Here is an 18,311-nt window from a genome sequence, read left to right as displayed (position 1 = left end):
TGGACATCCAGCGGTTCAGCGCTGTGAGTCGGCTGTAGGACTCATTGGGATGGGACCAGAGCAAATTACGGCATCGGACATAGTCTGGGCCAGTTTAACCACCTCTTTAATATTATCCTTAGTTATTTCTGACTGCCGCAGACGGATATCATTGGCCCCTACATGAATAACTATCCTTGAATATCTCCTGTTTGCTAGCCGCTTAAGGTTGCCGCTAATGTCCGGCGCTCTGGCTCCCGGTAAACAGCTAACGGTCACTGCTGGAGCCCCTAAAGGACTAGCTATCTTCACGTGTCGAACAATAGAGTCTCCTATTACCAGAGTACTGTGAACAGGCTCCTCAGCGGGTGTTTCGCTGAGCGGGGCAAACCTGTTTGACACGCGAATCGGGGGGGGAGCGTGGTGTTCCGGTGGGCTAGCTTCGGCCTTTGCGCTAGCATTAGCCTTAGCTTTCCGGCTATGCTGCCGAGACGTCACCCATTCGCCCCGCTGTGAGGGCTCTAACGCCGGAGTGGGGGGGGTGCTAGCTCTCCCTGAGGCAACGGGGGGCAACTCTTGCTCTCTATCCTTCAGTAACCCCATAATGCACACCTCTAACTGGTCCACCTTTTCCACCAGAGAGCTAACTAACTCACATTTAGTGCAAACACTATCATTATCACTAGCGGTGGAAAATGGGTCTAGACTAAACATGCCACACTTCTCACACTCAAAAAGCCCAGCAACAGCCATAATAAAATACAAACTTACCGCTTTCAGCTGATTTAGGCACCGAAATAAGGTTGTTGTTGTGGGGTACTCCGCTTTTTTAATAAACCTGTGGACTGTAAACACAACCTAAAAGCAGTTACGAGGAAAAGCGCTAGAAAGTGATAGAAAGCAGAAAGAACAAACTAAACACGGAGACAGTGATTCCTCCAAGGACCGGGTCTGGAGTAAGGATTTCCCACAAGCGTTAGCGGTTAGTGGTGTCATCAGAGAGAAACAGTAGGCCTCCAGTGTTATGAGATTGTTATGTCATGGTCATGCAAAATTTGTGATTTCAGGGCATCAAAACGTTTAGAGCTCTTAAAGCATTATAGGTTGAAACATCTACATACAATTCAAGGCCGCTCACTACCCTGCTTGTACTCAGACTGCCCTTGTTCATTTAAAGGTTGGGGTGCACTTCGTGCACATTTGTCTAGAGACCATACACAAAGTGAACATTTAGGGCAAAATGTTTTGTTTTCGTGTCTGACATGTAACTCATGTTTTCACACTGAGAGGCAATACTTTGAACACCTTGGAACTCATCTCAAAAAGCATCAAACTGTTAACTGTGTTTTTAAAGATTGTGACTACAGTACTAATATATATTCAACTTTTGCTTCACATAAAAGTAGGAAGCACAATCCACATTGCCTTGGAGATTTTAAACATGCTGTGTTTCAGACATATTCAAGCCAAGTAGCAGAAGACAGTTTGTTGGTAGATGAAATTGAAGCTGAATCTCAAAAAACATGCATCAGTGAAGGTGAAGATTTAGTTAAAGTCATTGTTGATCAGCTTGGTTCCTTATTTCTTAAATTAGACTGTGTCTTCAATGTGCCGAATAGATGTATAGATGAGCTTGTAGAGGAGCTTCGGTTTATCACCTGTACAGCATCTGCACCTGCTATAATTAACGTTGTCCGTGACACATTAGAAAAATATAACTGTGCTGTTGAAGAATTGGCAATCACAGATTTGGTAAATAGTATTTGCCAGTTAAATCCTCTAAGTGCAGCCTTAAGTGAAAAAGGTCCACTTGGCACGGCATACCAGAGAAATAGGTATGTAAAGGAACTTTTCTCTGTTGTTGAACCAATAGAGTATATACTTGATGCAAAAGAGGGAAAAACATTTCAATATGTACCTATTTTGCAGTCCTTGTCACAAATTTTGAAAAATAGTGACATTCAGGAGAAGGTGTTGAGAGCACAACATTGTGGTTCTTCATGCGGATATACTAGTTTTCGTGATGGTTCCCACTTTAAGGAAAACAATTTCTTATCTGAAGAGGAGTTAAGACTTGCACTTTTGTTGTACTCTGATGATTTTGAAATATGTAATCCTTTAGGAACCTCTCGTAAGAAGCACAAAGTAAGCTGTGTTTACTGGGTGTTCCAGCTGATATTCCAGCTGTATTAAGGTCTACATTATCATCAATTTACTTAGCCGTTTTGTGCAAGGCAGATGACATTAAGAAATTTGGCTATCCGCGAGTGCTAGAGCCATTGCTAAGTGATTTGAAAAGCTTTGAAGAGGAGGGTCTTTTTGTACCATGTTTGGGAAAAATCATAAAGGGAACTGTGTTTTCTGTAATTGCTGATAACCTTGGAGCCCACTCACTTGGGGGGTTTGTTGAAAGTTTCAGTGGTTCACACGTTTGCCGATATTGTGTTGGAGAGCGGTCCCAGTTTCAGCAACTTTAAGTCAGGACTGGAAAGTTTCCTAGCAGAACAAAACACCACCACCAGTTGGATGTTGAAGCAGCTTTGGCTAGTAACACCCATAGCCGTGGAGTTAAAAGGCAGTGTGCAATTTCAGAAAGATTAAATCATTTTCACGTCACAACAGGTTACCCGCCTGATGTGTTGCATGATTTACTGGAGGGTCTTGTACCTGTAGAACTAGCTTTGTGCTTAGATAGCTTAATAAAGAAAAAATATTTTTCCCTTGAAGAGCTTAACAGAATCATCAAACAGTTCCCATATAAGTGGAAAGACAAGACAAATTGTCCCCAAGTTATACCACCAACATTTGCCTCAGGTAAAACCATTGGTGGTAACGCACATGAAAATTGGTGTCTTCTAAGGCTGCTTCCACTTATAATTGGTGCCAAAATACCAGAAGAGGAACAGACATGGCAGTTGTTAATGACACTGAAAGATGTTGTTGAGTTGGTTATGTCCCCTGTACACACAGATGAAAGTATTGGTCATCTAGATAGCCTGATTGCTGAGCATAGATGTAGATTTATCAGTGTTTTTCCTCAAGAGAAATTGCTTCCAAAACACCATTTTGTAGAGCATTATCCACAGCTCATTAAATCATTTGGCCCTCTTTTGTCCTTATGGACAATGAGGTTTGAAGCGAAGCACCACTTCTTTAAGAAGATAGTGAGACACACCAGCTGCTTCCGTAACATTTTAAAGTCTATGGCAAAAAAACACCAGTCTATGATTGCATACCATCTCCATGGGTCAAATGCCAAAAGTGCAGTTTCTGTATCAAGCATGTCAAGAGTTCCACTAGAGGTTGTACATGAAAACATACAAGAATTTATATCACAGAAATTTCCTGAAGAAGTAGTCGTTCATTTGACAAACAGGGCAGAATTTCATGGTACCAGTTACAGTATTGGCATGATGTTGGCATATAGCTCCATGGGTGGGTTGCCTGACTTTGCAGAAATACTACAAATCATCATTGTTCGTGACAGCTTGGTTTTTGTAGTGAAATTACAAAGTGCGTGGTACTTTGAACATTTTAAATGTTTCAAGTTGGAGTCCACAAGCATAGTCAAGGTAGTAGAACAGTCAGAACTTGCTGACACATACCCATTGGCTGCCTATGTAGTGGAAGGCAATCGAATGGTTTCTCTGAAACACCACATCTCCTTTTCCAACTAGGTGAAGTATCGATTTACCCTTACTACCTAATAATAAGTATTTAAATTTGTATTAAGTATTTTTGTCTATAGCATGCATTAGTCATACACTCTTAAAAGGGAAGTTTTGCTATTCTTATTAAATAATGTCTGTCTGTCTGTCCATCTGTTTTTTTTTTTTTTTTCTCCAGACATTCTGCTTTCCCAAGGCTGTGATAATGTCTGCCCCAACTCAACTACGTGTTGTAATTGAGGATTCACAAATTCACAAGCTGGTCCTTGCAGATGGAGTCCCTAGCACTGTAGAGGCACTTTTGGCAACAGTCCAGGATCACTTTCAGCTCCAAGGGAGTTTTACTGTTTTGTATATGGACAAAGAATTTGACAACCAGTTCTTCACTCTCTCATCAACGGATTTCATTAAAGACAAAGACACAATCAAACTAGTTAAAACGGAGTCTGTTATTCTAACATTTACTCCCATCACTGAAACCACTGCTTCCTCCTCTTCCTCACCACTGCTTCTTCCCCTCCCACTGGATCAATCTTTCCAAGATGATAATTCTTCAGTTAGTTCATCTGACACAGTGCTTATATCTCAGTCCCCAGAGCTTCGATCTCAACGTTGGCCTGTTAATTTCGTGATTCCCACCTTTTCTTATAATGTTGAAATGCTCCTTCAAACAGGATGTAAGGCTTATGAAAGTGATGGCACCCTCCTTCAGAATCCAAGCATAAACTCTGACATACTAGAGAAACTTGCTGAAGCAATTTTTCACTACACAGCCTATCCCACTGGTCTGCAAATACAGGCAGTAGTAGAAGCTCTATTAAAAAAGTACCCATGCTTAAAGGAGCCTGGAACCTCATTTTCTGGTATGTATGGGTGGCAGCAGCGTCTGAAATACAAGATGGCAAATTACCGTTCTAAAATGAGAAAACGAGAAGTACCTTGTCCTGAGCTTGATATCAACTCATTGAAAAGGAAATCCCCTGGTGAGAAAAATCCAGCAAAAAATTGCAAGAGACCAAAGAGCGCAGAAGTGAACTACCTTCCTCCACATCCAAGTGGAGAAACTAGCAGCAGTCTGGAGAGGGAAAGACAAGAACTTCTTAATGAAGTAAAGAAGAAGAACAACAACACTAAGGTTATTCAGGCCAAAACATTCTCCTATCGAAGGCTTGAGGTTGTGAGTGGTAGTCCAGCTGCGGATGAATTCAGAGAAAGATGGCCTGCCTTGTTTTGTGACGCTGAGGTAGGTGACATTAACAAAACTTTTTAATATGGTTGGATATATGTTCCTGGTTGACCACATACACATTAGTAAACTTCACACATATTTTGTGTTTTTTAGTTGATAATTGATGATAAAAAATGGTGGCTTGTTTTTTGGTATGTTTTTGTGTCAGTATTAGGATTTAGAATGCCCTATATATAATGTACACTCCTTTCATTTTGCATCAGACCATGCGGTCCAGTTCCTGACATGCTTTCCGAACTTTTGTCATTTCAGATTAAAGAGGAATTTAGGAGAATAACTACAGTTTCCCTAGAGCAGAGCTTCATGTACAAACTTGACTACTACACTCCAAAACTTCTTGTCCTGAAGAAGTCCAAGGGTGGTGTTGTAGGCACCAAGCTGAGGCCTCACTTGGACAAAGTATATGAGGTGTGTTTATTACAATTTGTGCTTGTTAAAATTTTTGTTAGTCTTTCTAAAACTCAGACATACTGCCCCATGCATACACATACAGCACATGTCCTCGCCCTCCATGCATACTCTGTGCTCCCCAAATCACTGCTCCTTGCAAATAAATGCTTGTGTGCTTACTTGACAGTTCATTGTGAATAATATATGGTATGGTATGGTATGGTATGAACCATTAATAATGATGCATTGTTAACGCCGTTTTCATCTGTTTGCAGAAAAAAAGCATTGAAATGAGAAGAGATGCTGTTATACGCAGCCTCATACTGTACCTGGGTGAGAAAGAAGAAGAACTGTTTGAAGATTGCCTGGTAAATTGTGCTTTTTCAGTACAGTTTAAAAATTTATTTAATTTGAAATTCAAGTTAACCCTATTCAAGCCATTCTACTTGTTTTTCAATACATTTTTGTGTTATTGTAAATTCTGTGCAGGAGGACAATCACAGTGATGTCACTGAACACATCTTCAAGATCTTGGTCACCCGTGGTGCTGATGGCGAGGATCCAGTGGACGTTTCCATCCATCTTGATGGCACAGAGATTTTGCCGGGATTTGTCGCAACACTGCTAAAGCTTGCGCGCTGCTCATGGGACTGATTTATGCTCTCAATCTGGCATACCCTCCAACGCTACGATACACTTTTGAGGTCTTCCAGAAGCTTTTCCTCGAACTGGATGCGATCAAACTGTCCCCAAAGGTACAAGCATTAAAGTCTAAGCTGCTATCTTAGATACTACTGCAGTGGCATGCACTTTACATCTTACTGCTGTCACACTCCATTTGACTGTTTTGCATCCTACAAATGACTAACAACAACTTGTCAAGGCTGATCGCTACACTGGACCTTCCCTTCATGAACAGCCGTTTGTCTCTACATGGAACATCCACTGTCCAGACACAGACATTAAACCTTTGAAACGTTTATCGATATTTTTGGGCTGTCTGTTTGCATTCATGTGTCCAAGTTCCAAGTTGTGGGACATTGCCCATCTCCCAGAGTTTGCTTGTCAAGTCATGCCTCTCCGCTCTTTCCAAATAGTAGGGCAGAACTCTTCAGAGGTACCCCATGTTTTTCCTTTTACTAACATTTATTACAGTTTAATGGGTAACAGTTTAGTCTTTATTGAGAACTATTGAAGGTGAACTCCACTGAGGCATCAAGAGTGGTGGAGATGGGAACAAGACAAAAGTCTCTCAAGGTTGATTGCTGTGAAATGCTGGTTTATGAGGCATTGCTATTGTCATAGGTGACCAAGTGTTTTCTTCTAAAATATTTCATCAATACATTTAATTCCAGATGGAACTATTACATCTGGGGTGTTTTTTGTCCCAAGAGAACTTTTTTTTTTTCTTTTCTTCAAACTTTTACTTAAAACTTGTTGAAAGCCATGTAGAGTACCTGGTCATTGTGGATATTAACATTGCTATTGTTATATACATGACAACACACAGGTTTCTATCTCCACAACTGTAAAAACAAATCTGTTTCTCTTCTCAAACACTGAAGTATAAAAACATTGGAAAAAATGTAAATCATAAATGTTTTAATGCATTAGTACACTAGTTCAGAGTGTGAGTTTGAACGTTGTAATTGCAGTTTCAAATGCCAGTTCCATTTAAGTTTTATAAATGAATGGCACCAAATTTGTAGAAGATTTGTTAAATATCCAAGATGATATTTACTGACAAGCCAACAAATGTTTTGACCCAATTTAAGTTAAAGTAGTCTACAGCATTATATACTGTATAATCCTTGTGCAAGAACATAGTGTTGGGAGTGGTGCTGATTTAGATGAGCATTGTTAATGTTGATAATTCCAAAAACGCTGCTAGAATGTCAGTATTTTCTATCTCTGTCAGGTTAAAGCCCTTATCTTCTGTTGGTGTTATGTTATGTGACTTTTTTTTGTATATATTTTTCATATATATTTTGTGTCTATACTAATAATAATGCATTGGAACAGCAGACAGTTTTACTTGCATTTTTCAATACAGTAAAATTGCCATTCTAAATTGGGTAACGTTTTTTTTTTTATTATTATTATTGTCATGTTGCTGTTGCATAATTGAACAAGATTTTATTTTTCTTCATTTCTCTTGTTTAAAATAATTTAAAGTTTATAATAATTTAAAATTTATTTTTTTTATTCTGCAGTTGCTTTAAAAGTTGGTCCTTCATGTTCATGGGTTTTTTTTTTTTCAGGGTAAAAGTATATTTAGATGACATTTGGTAAAGTGTAATAAAAAAATCATTGCAACATTTATGTAAAAATAGTGAATAATAGAAATTTGTAAAACCAAGTAATTGGAAATGTAGAACAGAAAAAAACATACAATTTATGTATATATTTCATGACACATTTACTTAATATTTTGATGTAATTATATTTTGGTCTAGGAAGAAAAACTAAATGGACTGTACATAATTAATTTAAGTACATATAACTTTTACCTTTAATATAATTAAGTAACCTTTACTTAATATATTTAAAGATGTAAAGTTTAGTGGTATGTACATTTTACTTGATTTTTACAAGTAAAATATACTTAATATTACAGCAGTAAGATTTACTTAAAGAATGTTAGTGCAAATTGTTATGAGGATTGAGCAAAGTAAATCTTACAAGTTTGTTTTTTCAGTGTAGTAACACAAAGAAAGAAAACAGGAAAGAGAAAGAAAAGTTTCCTGTGAAATCCATGTGAATATTAACCTTAGCTTAGTCTATAGTGAAATAAGCTAACATTTGTTATTTAATATCACAAAAATTATTAAATGAATTATGTCAGTTGGTGTGGCAATTTATTTTTCAGGGCTGGTGAAGCCGGTGGAGGCACCTTGTGCCCAAGAACACCCATATTTAAATTGTGCATCCTTTAGAATATTCTAAGAATAAACTACAAATGTATAATTTAATTACTAATAAAATAATACTTTCTTTAATAACCACTGTAAAAGCTTTGTAGTCATTGTTAGAACCGTCTGTTGATAGTCTGGTTCTGGTTCGACCTCAGTACTAGAGCTGTACAAGCATTAAGCCCTCCGTCCTTCCTGATCCTGCAGCCAGCTGGGGGGAACTCAAAGAATGACAGAGACAGGTCTGTACTCAAATAATTTCCTGTTTATTGGTCAGAAATGTATACATTGAGAAGAGGAGAGGCACACCTAGTCATTACGTAATCATGTGATAGGATAACAGTGATAATAGATAATAGATAATATGTTCTGTGCCCCAAGGACGGTCATGACATCTTGGGTTAATGAGTCTAAACAACAGATAAATTGGAGACTTGTTCATCTACTAACACTGTCACTAAAAGTTATGGCCAGATCATATGAAGCACAAGCTACAGCTTACGTGTCATTCAGACCTAAATCCCATGTCTATCCCACAATCATGGGTATGCACTGACACAGATTCTAACAGCCATGAGAGTAAGAAATAAGTGTGTTTTGAAATCAAGATTTAACTCCTAACTTTCCTTTACATTCCCATTAGACTAGATCCTAACTATTAAAATAGTTTTAGTTTGAAGAACAATTCTGACACTGAGAAAAGTGCTAAACTGTGTCATACACAGCATGATGATGATGAACAGTCTGGCTGGTACTTCATAACTTGGGACTTTGAGCTGAATAGTACATCTCTCACACCTGAACCTGCAGTTACTGCCGTTTACAGTACTCTGTACTGAAATAACTGAATTTAAAACACACATCAATTCTATGTTTCATTACTGGACAACAGAGAACTGTTAAAAAAAGTAATTGTTGCTTAGATATTTTATGTAAATCAAATGTTGTTAATTTGTACATGAATAAAATATGGCAACACAATTTGTTTATTTATTTATTTATTTATGAACTTTTGGCAAAAGAGTGTTGATGTTTGGTTAGTCAAGGCGCCCCCTGCGACGGCTACGGCACCCCCAGTGTCAGCCCCTGCGACGGCTACGGCGCCCTCCTCGTCGATCCCTGCGACGATTGCGGCGCCCACAGCATCGGTTGTAGAGCCTGCGTCCCCTAGGATTGCGCCTGCCTGGGGCACTGACCATCATCGCCCCCCAGGTGGGCCGCAGTGGACTCAAGCCACAGACGCCTAGACCCCGCACAAGTTAAGTTCTTGTGGTCTTTCTTTGGTTTCTTGTTTTCATGGTCATGTTCATGTTTTCTCCCCAGTCTTGTTTATGGTTCATGCTTTCCAGTTCAGCCTGTGGGGCCTGGTCTCCTGGACTTGGACACCCCGGCGGACACGCCGGCAGAGCCTGCGGAGGCGAGGGGACCCCCATCACGCGGTCAGCCAGTGGCTGGGTTCCCAGAGGCGTGGGGTTCGGGGGGAATTCTTCAGGGTCCGGGAGGGGTATGGTCCCGAGGTGTGCTCCTGGGTGCCGGCCGATCAGGGTTTTGGCCCCGCACGGAGCCGCGTCCCCGAGCCACGTGGTCGTCCCAGGGAGGGTCGCCTCTCCCCTGGTGCTGTGCCCTCGCATCTTCGGAGGTCACGTCCCGGCTAGCCTGGCAAGTGGGGTTCTGTCGTTTAGGTTCGGCAGATGTTCCCTCGGCTTGTGAGTGAAGTAAGTTCAGAAGCGCCTGACTAGCGCAGTCTTTTGTGTTTCTCTACTGTACCCGGACACCGCCTGTAGGTTTTGGTCAGTGCTATTGTTCTGGCTCATTCCTGGCACGCTAGCCTTACTTGGAAGAGAAGGCTTAAAGAGAGCAGTGTGTGCAGCATGAATGCATGCTAGACCCTGGTTTGGGCCAGTCATCCTCCACCTGGGGCTCCTGTGAAAAAAGTGTCACTGAAGCAGGCTCAGGCACATCAGGCACATATTATAATGAATAATGAGTCATGATTGACATGACTGATAACTAGCATGGCTGTAATTGATTTGATTACTTATATGTAAAGTTGTCTGATTGGATTAGAATATCAGTGTGACAAAACCTGCCATTTGTTATGGCGTGCACGGCCAGACATAACAGGATGAATACTCGTAGAGATGGAACTTAGCAAGTTGTTTATTAGGACACAAAAGGGGTAACAAAGTAAGCTGTAGAACAAACAGGGTGCAGCGATCTAAGGGTTAAAACTAGAACACAAATGTAAGGTGACAAGCAAAGTGGCGAACACAACATAACTGGGACTGGGAGGAGCAGGGAGAGACTACTAGTAGGACAGCCTTTATGCAGCTTAGGAACATCGCTAAACTAAGAAACTCTTTATCTCTACAGGTTGGAGAAAAGCTAGTACACTTTTATAACCTCACGGCTAGATTACAGTAATGCACTTTTGTCAGGTTGTTCCAGGAGGAACCTCTATAAATTAATAAGTTCAAAATGCTGCAGCTAGGGTCCTTCCTAAAACTAGAATTTTTGACCATATCAGTCCAGTCCTATCAGCACTTCATTGGCTCCCAGTTAAATTCCGTATTGACTACAAAATTCTTCTTTTAACATAAAGCCCTACATGGCCTCGCTCCTGAGTACCTGCGAGATCTTATTACATATTATGAGGATGCTGGCTTCTTAGTAGTTCCCAAAATTCAGAAAGCCTCAGCCGGGGGAAGAGCCTTTTTTATAAAGCCCCCAAACACTGGAATAACCCTCCAGATAATGTTCTTGACTCAGACACAGCCTCAATCTTTAAATCTAAGCTGAAAACTCATCTGTTTAACTTTTGGAAATTAATGTTTCCCCTTAGATAAAGGTTGTAGGTCCATGGGTTCGCGGACACAGGGAATTGTAGTATACTGAGATGCCGGAGCTGTCGTCTCGCTGCTAGCACGTGACCACTCAGGTTTGTGGATGGTGGAGCAGATGAACGCTAGTGTTTCAGGGTGCTCCCATGTCTGTGTTACATTCTGGCTATCTCTTTTTAATGAGGCTGTTATAGTCAGACCTGCCGGAGTCGTCAGACACACTCAACATTCTCTGCTCTCAATAAATCCATTCAGAACTAATTCTATCTCTTTAGCTTGTCAGCCAGTACAACCAGCAGGCCCACATGAACGAGAATCAAATACAAATTACCGGAATGAACACAAATGAACATGAAACAAGGTGGAAATCCTTACATTGGCCTGTTGGCGGTGGCCCAGTATCACCCCAGGGGAGGGCGCGATAACGAGGGCCTGACACCATTAACAACCTTTTTAAATTAATCTTTGATTGTTTTCTGAAGAAACTACAATACACTCTTAAAGACCATGTCAACAAAAAAATTACTTATCAGATCATTATTTGCCTGGTTTAGACCATCTTTAAAGAACCCTTTAGCATCAAAGTGTTTCCACTATTGTGAGTTTAAAACCCCTTTTACAGTACTATGAAGAAAACAAGTAGATGATTTTAACTATGAATCTGGCTTTTAGTATTGTTCCTGTTCCTTTATAAACCTCTGATTAACATATGAAACAAGGCACAACAGGATACAAAGAAACATGAACTAGATGTTAATCTAAACACTGAAAAGCTTAACTCAAAACAGTGGCCAGAACAGGACAGGAACAGGGGTAGCTTGCACTGCTTGTCTTGTAGTAGGCACAGTTGACACTGCCAAAACAGTAACAGGGGCAGCTGGCACTGCTCGCCCTAGAGCAGGCGCAGATGTCACTGCCTTGCGTGCAGACACTGGAGCCAGGACCTTAGGCGCAGACACTGAAATCCGGCCCATAGGCACAGTGGAGCCCGGGCCATGGGTGCAGACACTGGAGCCTGGGCCATGGTCGCAGACATTGGGGTTCGGATGAACTCCTCTGGTTCGATGGGCGCCTGCATGAGAAAGTCAAGAATGTCCCACGAACTAGAATTCTCATGCCAGGCACCCCTGTTAGCCTTGCCTCTCTTGCTCTCGAACTCAAGGCAAACAGCACCAAGCCCTACCCCCCCCCCCCCAGTCCAAACGAGAGGGAGACCTGGGAACCTCGCTATCGATGTCTTCTACAACCTTGGGTGGAAGGGGTCTCCTTCTCATTCCATACATACCCCACAGTCTTTTGTCACTGTTGCTAAGCTTGGAGGCGGAAGCATTCATATTTGCAGGTCATTTTAATGATTAATACATGAAAAAAGGCATGACAGGATACTAAGAAACATGCACTAGATGTTTGAAAAGCTTAACTCAACAATGGACAGAAATGGCAAGCACAGGCCAAACTAACCAACCGCAAACCGACACAAACACGTATAATATTCCTGGGAACATGTACATGAGAGCAATGTGCACGACCAGACAACAGCAGGCTGAGATAAAGGGATCTAAATAAATGAACAGACAAGCAACATCTAGAGTTAACAAAGGACGTGGCTAGAGAGCATACACAGGTGGGGACACTGAGGAACAGGAGGAGCAAGGACAGATCAGAAACAAACAGAGCCAAATTATTTGCTTGACAGATGCAACAAAGTTTGTTATTAAAATAGCCCATGATTTGATTACATGTATGCACTGTGTCTATGTTGCACCATGGTCCTGGAGGAACATTGTTTCATTTCACTGTGTACTCTGTATGTAGTTGAAATGACAATAAAACCCACTTGACTTGACATGGCACTCATGGTCCAGAAGTACTTGTAACATTATTGCAGGATGAGTAATACATGGTGAACTCGGGGGCATTCTGGCTTTATGTGGGGTTATGCTTTTTTTTTTTCGTTTTAATTTCTAAGCTTGAAATGTTTATTTATATATGCACCCTGATATAGTCAATAATTTGTTCAATAAATTATTTAATTTGTACAACAAAACTGATGTGCAGTACCAGAATTTGTCCAACAGAAACTGAAATTGTATCGTTGAAAAGTGCAGTTCAGACACAGACAGTCCATATGTGAGTTAAATCAGTATCTGCAGACTGGCACCCATTGCAACAGCAAACTAAAGAGGAACCCCTCCACAGATCGATCAAGGTGCACTTGCATGCCGGATAGAGAACTACAGCCAGGGTAAAAGATACATTAACAAGACAACAACAAAAAAATATATAAAATGATATGACTGTAAAATCCGGAAGTAACATTTATGACTGCAGTTAGAAAAAGGAACCTGATTTTTGGTGTTAAGTAAATGTGGTTCTGTTTATCTACTTCAGTTTACAAGCTAAACAGTAGCTGATGCTAACAGTAAGCTATCCTTACTCATTTCACAGTGTAGATGTGAATTCTCTACCCACACAAATCTCCTTTTTGTAGTTTTTTGCAAATAATTATTTTTGCTGATAAATGTTCCAATAATATTGTGTAAATTATTATTTGAACAATGTTGACCAGACATTTCACAGCAACTCTTCATCTGATCACTGATCATCACCTACACCTGTATAATGATCAATGTCTGTGATCATTTGCTTCCTTGTGTCATGACTGGCTAGATCAATGACGGGTGAACACTCTCAGGGATGGTGCGATGCAAGATTTTAATAAAACAAACAGGGGAAAACACAAGAATGCAGCAATAACACAAGGGATAATGATTAACAAAAATACAAACGTGACAAACAAACATGGGCAAAAACATGAAAGCCACCTGAGGCTGGTTGGTAGCCAGGGAGCCAGGCGAGATGGGGAAGATAGACAGGGAGATAATGCTAGAACAAATTATGCTGGCCGTGCCAGTTCAAGAAACACACGAAATACCGCGCTCGTCAGGCGCAACTAAACTTACCTGACTTGAGCAGGGACTAAGGGATCAGTAGCCAAATCCCCAAGGTGACCAGGTAGGAACCAGAGCAGCGAACTACACTTGACCTTGAACAGACTGTCGAGTAGTCCCCCTAATAATCCACCATGGACCTACTCGCGCATTCGTTGACTCTGGGAATCAAGGGTAATCACTGATACCACACAAGTGAAAGTTTACCTCGGAAACACCCCTCCCTGTAATATGGTGTGAGGACAGTTGTCTCAACCCCCAGGACAGGTCTCAAAATGGTTTTCTGTCAAATTTCTAGTTGAAGGTACATTGTGCATGTCTTCACGTACATCTGTATCAAATTTGTACCCTTGTGAGAAAAACTCATGTATCAGCTCCTTGCAGCTGCTCTCTTAGCGCCTCTGTGGCCTTAAAAAAGAGAATTTACTGTCCTGTGGCTCCGGACTGTCTGTCCTGACACTCTCTCCCTTAAACACAAAAGTTACATTTCAATCAAGTGCACCCACACATGGTTATTCGATTTACTGGCAATACTTGGGTTATGCAACTGAAGACAATTAGGCCTTTCAAACACCACTGATCAGTACAAATTATATCTTTTTATAATTTCTTAGCCTAATCAAAGACATTCTATAGTTAATACACAACTAATCAGAAACATTATACATTTAGTACACAGCAATCATTTTTGTAACAAGACTCTCATAGATGTCCGCGTGAACAACACAACAGTAGACTAGCCCAACCCTCCAGATGGGCTTAGCAAGGGAACCAAGACGCCAACACTCCAGGTCAGCTAACGAACCGTACACAGACGCCGACACTCCAGGTCGACTAGGGAACCATAATTCTCCGCAAGGGGAAGATCGCGTTTGCTCCCTATATACCCCAGCTCTCAGGACCTGACACCTTGTTTGCATTTTTTACAATGTTTTCTCTCGTAGGGACTCTGTTTCTGTGATTCTGACCTAGTAGCCAAATTATGTTACAGGGAGTAACATAATACCTCTGTATTTTGGCAGCTGTAATCATGCTCTCAGAGTCAGAGACCATCCATAATTTATTTGATTTTCAGTTAAGTACAAATTATTTATTTATTAGCATCAGCCTCAACAATTAAATATATTAGATGTTTAGTATTTATTGTGTCTGCCCATTGCCTGTATTCCAGCTTCATTTCCTTTTCGGGAGGGTTTAGTTTAGAAATCTACAGTTCAGTTTTAAAACATTGCAAATGTTTTCTGCTTCTCATCATCCAAGTACATTCAATGATGTTGAGGTCTGAGAACAATAGACTTGTATGTGTCCTTAACCCAGTAACAGCTTCTTGCTCATCTCCACGTGCTTTCAGACTTATAGTGTTGAGTTGTCTCACAATAGATGAAATTACATATATGCCAGTGGATTCTTTGAGATCTAAAGCAAGAGTGGAGCTTAAGATAAGATAAGATAAGATAAGATAGTCCTTTATTAGTCCCGCAGTGGGGAAATTCACAGTGTGACAGCAGAAAGGGATAGCAAGACACTCAGTTACAAAAATTTAGATAAATAATTTACACTATGTACACAATATAAATAAGAATTAAAAAAGCAATAAACAATATTATTTACAGCAAAAGACTCTTAATTGCACATGGGGGGGGGGGTATTGCACATAGTATTCCCTGAACATGAACATGTGTGTGTAGTTAAGTGTGTGCGTATGTGGTCCGCTGGGAGCAGTGCTGGTTGTGCAGTCTGACGGCAGCAGGAAGGAAGGACCTGCGATACCGCTCCTTCACACACTTGGGGTGAAGCAGCCTGTCGCTAAAGGAGCTGCCCAGTGCTGCCAGAGTCTCATGCATGGGGTGGGAGCTGTTCTCCAGCATGGATGCCAGCTTGGTTGTCATCCTCCTGTCTCCCACCACCTGCACTGGGTCTAGGAAGCACCCCAGGACAGAGCCAGTCTCTTCTTATCTGCCGTCGAGATGCTACTGCCCCAGCAGACCACTCCATAGAAGATGGCAGATGCCACCACTGTGTCGAAGAACGTCCTCAGGAGCGCTCCCTGCACTCCAAAGGACCTCAATCTCCTCAGCAGGTAGAGTCTGCTCTGGCCTTTCTTGTAGAGTGCAGCAGTGTTGACTGACCAGTCCAGTTTGTTGTTCAGATGAACACCCAGGTATTTATAAGAGTCCACACTCTCGATGTTCATACCCCGGATGTTCACTGATGGAGGGGGGTGTCTGCACCTGCGGAAATCCACCACCAGTTCTTTGGTCTTTCCAGCGTTTATCTGCAGATGGTTCTGCAGACACCAGTCCACAAAGTCCTGAATAAGTTCTCTGTACTTGCTGTCCTCCTCATTGGATATGAGGCCGACGATCGCTGAGTCATCAGAGAACTTCTGGAGGTGACAGGTCGGTGAGCTGTACATGAAGTCAGCATTGTACAGGGTGAAGAGGAACGGTGCCAAGACCGTTCCTCGAGGAGCCTGTGCTGCTGACCACCAAGTCAGAGACACAGTCCCGTGCCCTCACATACTGTGGTCGGTTGGTGAGGTAGTCCAGTATCCAGTTTGACAGGTGACTGTCCACTACACAATGTCCCAACTTGTCCTTTAGAAGCCCTGGCTGTATGGTGTTAAAAGCACTGGAGAAATCGAAGAAGGTAATCCTCACAGTGCTGCCGGGCTTCTCCAGGTGAGAAAGAGCTCTGTGTAGAAGATAGATGACAGCATCATCCACCCCTTAAAGTGCTGTTTATTTGATAGCGACAGTTTTGCTGTTCTTCCAGGTCATGTATCTAGTTTTTATTTTTGGAGCAAGCAACAGTATCGAGATAAAAGCTACTACATTCCAACAGTGTCAGCCTTTGCACTATGAATGTAGGCAAGTGCTAACTAATGTACATTTTAATATGGCTTAAATGGAAATATTATATTCAGTCTTTTTATCTGCATTATGGCTATTGCTCTAAACACAAGTAATTCACTATAAAAATCTGTTTAGGTACCTTATATGACATGTTTTTCAAGTGTAAGAGTCTAAAGAGCCCTAACAAATTAAAAAAATATGCATCCAGGATGAAGAAAGGATAGACCAGACAGAAAGTTTGTTGTTGACAGTAGATCAACACCTCACTATGCAATAACAGGATGGACAAGACAGCTAAGGGAAACTAAGGTCAACGTTTATGGTTATCTGCCCCTGACAACATTATTCATTTTATTTACAATATACAATATTTTTGTATTGTATTGTTTTAAAAAATTCAGCCAGTAATTGTGGTCATTATGATTCAATAGTCACTCATCCCATTATTTAGTAGAGTCTACTGGACTCAAATATAGCCTCAGCGTCATAAGAGACATTTTCCATGTTTATCCTTCAATTTTCATAATTCTTGTTTGGCACAAGAATGGATTTATGTAAAATTTTCCATGGAACTCTAAGTCAGATATCACAGATTTGAATTTTGACTTTTCATGGATAATGAGTGAACAATCACAATTTAATTTAGATAATCCTTTAGTGGATCCTTTAATATCTGTTTCATTATCAGTATATTTTGTGTAGACCTTCAAGATGGACAATCATGAATTATTATGAGCACATTATTATTCATAGAGTTCATTTTTATTGTTAAGTGTGATTGCTGAAAGGGGCAGGAGGGGTCAGTGGGGTTTTATTTTGTGTGTTATTTCTCTCTCTTTTTGTCTCTCTGTCTCTCTTGCGCTCTCTTATTTATATCTCAAACACAGAAGTAGAAATGCTGTATACCAATACCGTGGTTAAAGAAACAATAAGTAAAAACATAATAACATATATACGATATGGACAAAAAGTGTCGACACACCTGCTTGTTCATTGTTTCTTCTGCAATCAGGGGTATTAAAATGTAACTGTCACGCCCGCACCGCTGCGCCCGCCCCAGGGGCGGTCCCGGGACGTGGCTCACAGGCGATCAAGAATTCCCCTTTCAAAGTCATGTCATGTTTAGTTATGCTCTGGACTTATGTTAAAAAGGACTCTTGTGTTGACACCCATCGTCGCCATCTTGGTTTTAGGTTGTGTTTGTCATGTGTCTGTTCATCGTTTGGTGAATGTGTTACACCTGTGGGCTGGCGTATTTAAGTAGGGCTAGTGTCAGCTGCCGGTTGCCAAGAATTACTCTTAGTGCAACCAATGCACTCAGGATACTCAGCTAACCTTGGGTACCCAGTGTTCACCGGTCTAGTCTGTGAGTCCGGCTGTATCTAGAGGACTCTTCTGGCCGTAGCTAGTTGAGCATAGCAAGCTAACTAGCTAGGCAGTATTATTCTCAGGGTCTGTTTGGGGGCT

At 41.1% G+C, this 18,311-nt stretch overlaps 1 protein-coding gene across 1 annotated transcript; it reads left to right on the top strand.

The window, feature by feature from the left end:
• Nucleotides 1-437: 437 nt before the first annotated feature.
• On the top strand, nt 438-7,381 carry LOC140574660 (uncharacterized). The gene is made up of 5 exons (XM_072694539.1): nt 438-3,656; nt 3,826-4,890; nt 5,149-5,304; nt 5,562-5,654; nt 5,776-7,381. Exons 2-5 carry the CDS (start codon nt 3,853-3,855, stop codon nt 5,938-5,940), a joined length of 1,452 nt encoding a protein of 483 aa, XP_072550640.1. The 5' UTR covers nt 438-3,656; nt 3,826-3,852; the 3' UTR covers nt 5,941-7,381.
• Nucleotides 7,382-18,311: the final 10,930 nt, after the last annotated feature.

Source organism: Salminus brasiliensis, chromosome 13 (assembly GCF_030463535.1).
Source record: "Salminus brasiliensis chromosome 13, fSalBra1.hap2, whole genome shotgun sequence".
In the NCBI taxonomy this organism is placed as follows: domain Eukaryota; kingdom Metazoa; phylum Chordata; class Actinopteri; order Characiformes; family Bryconidae; genus Salminus; species Salminus brasiliensis.
Note: the sequence above shows the minus strand (reverse complement) of the source record. Positions and strands in the feature narration are given on the sequence as shown.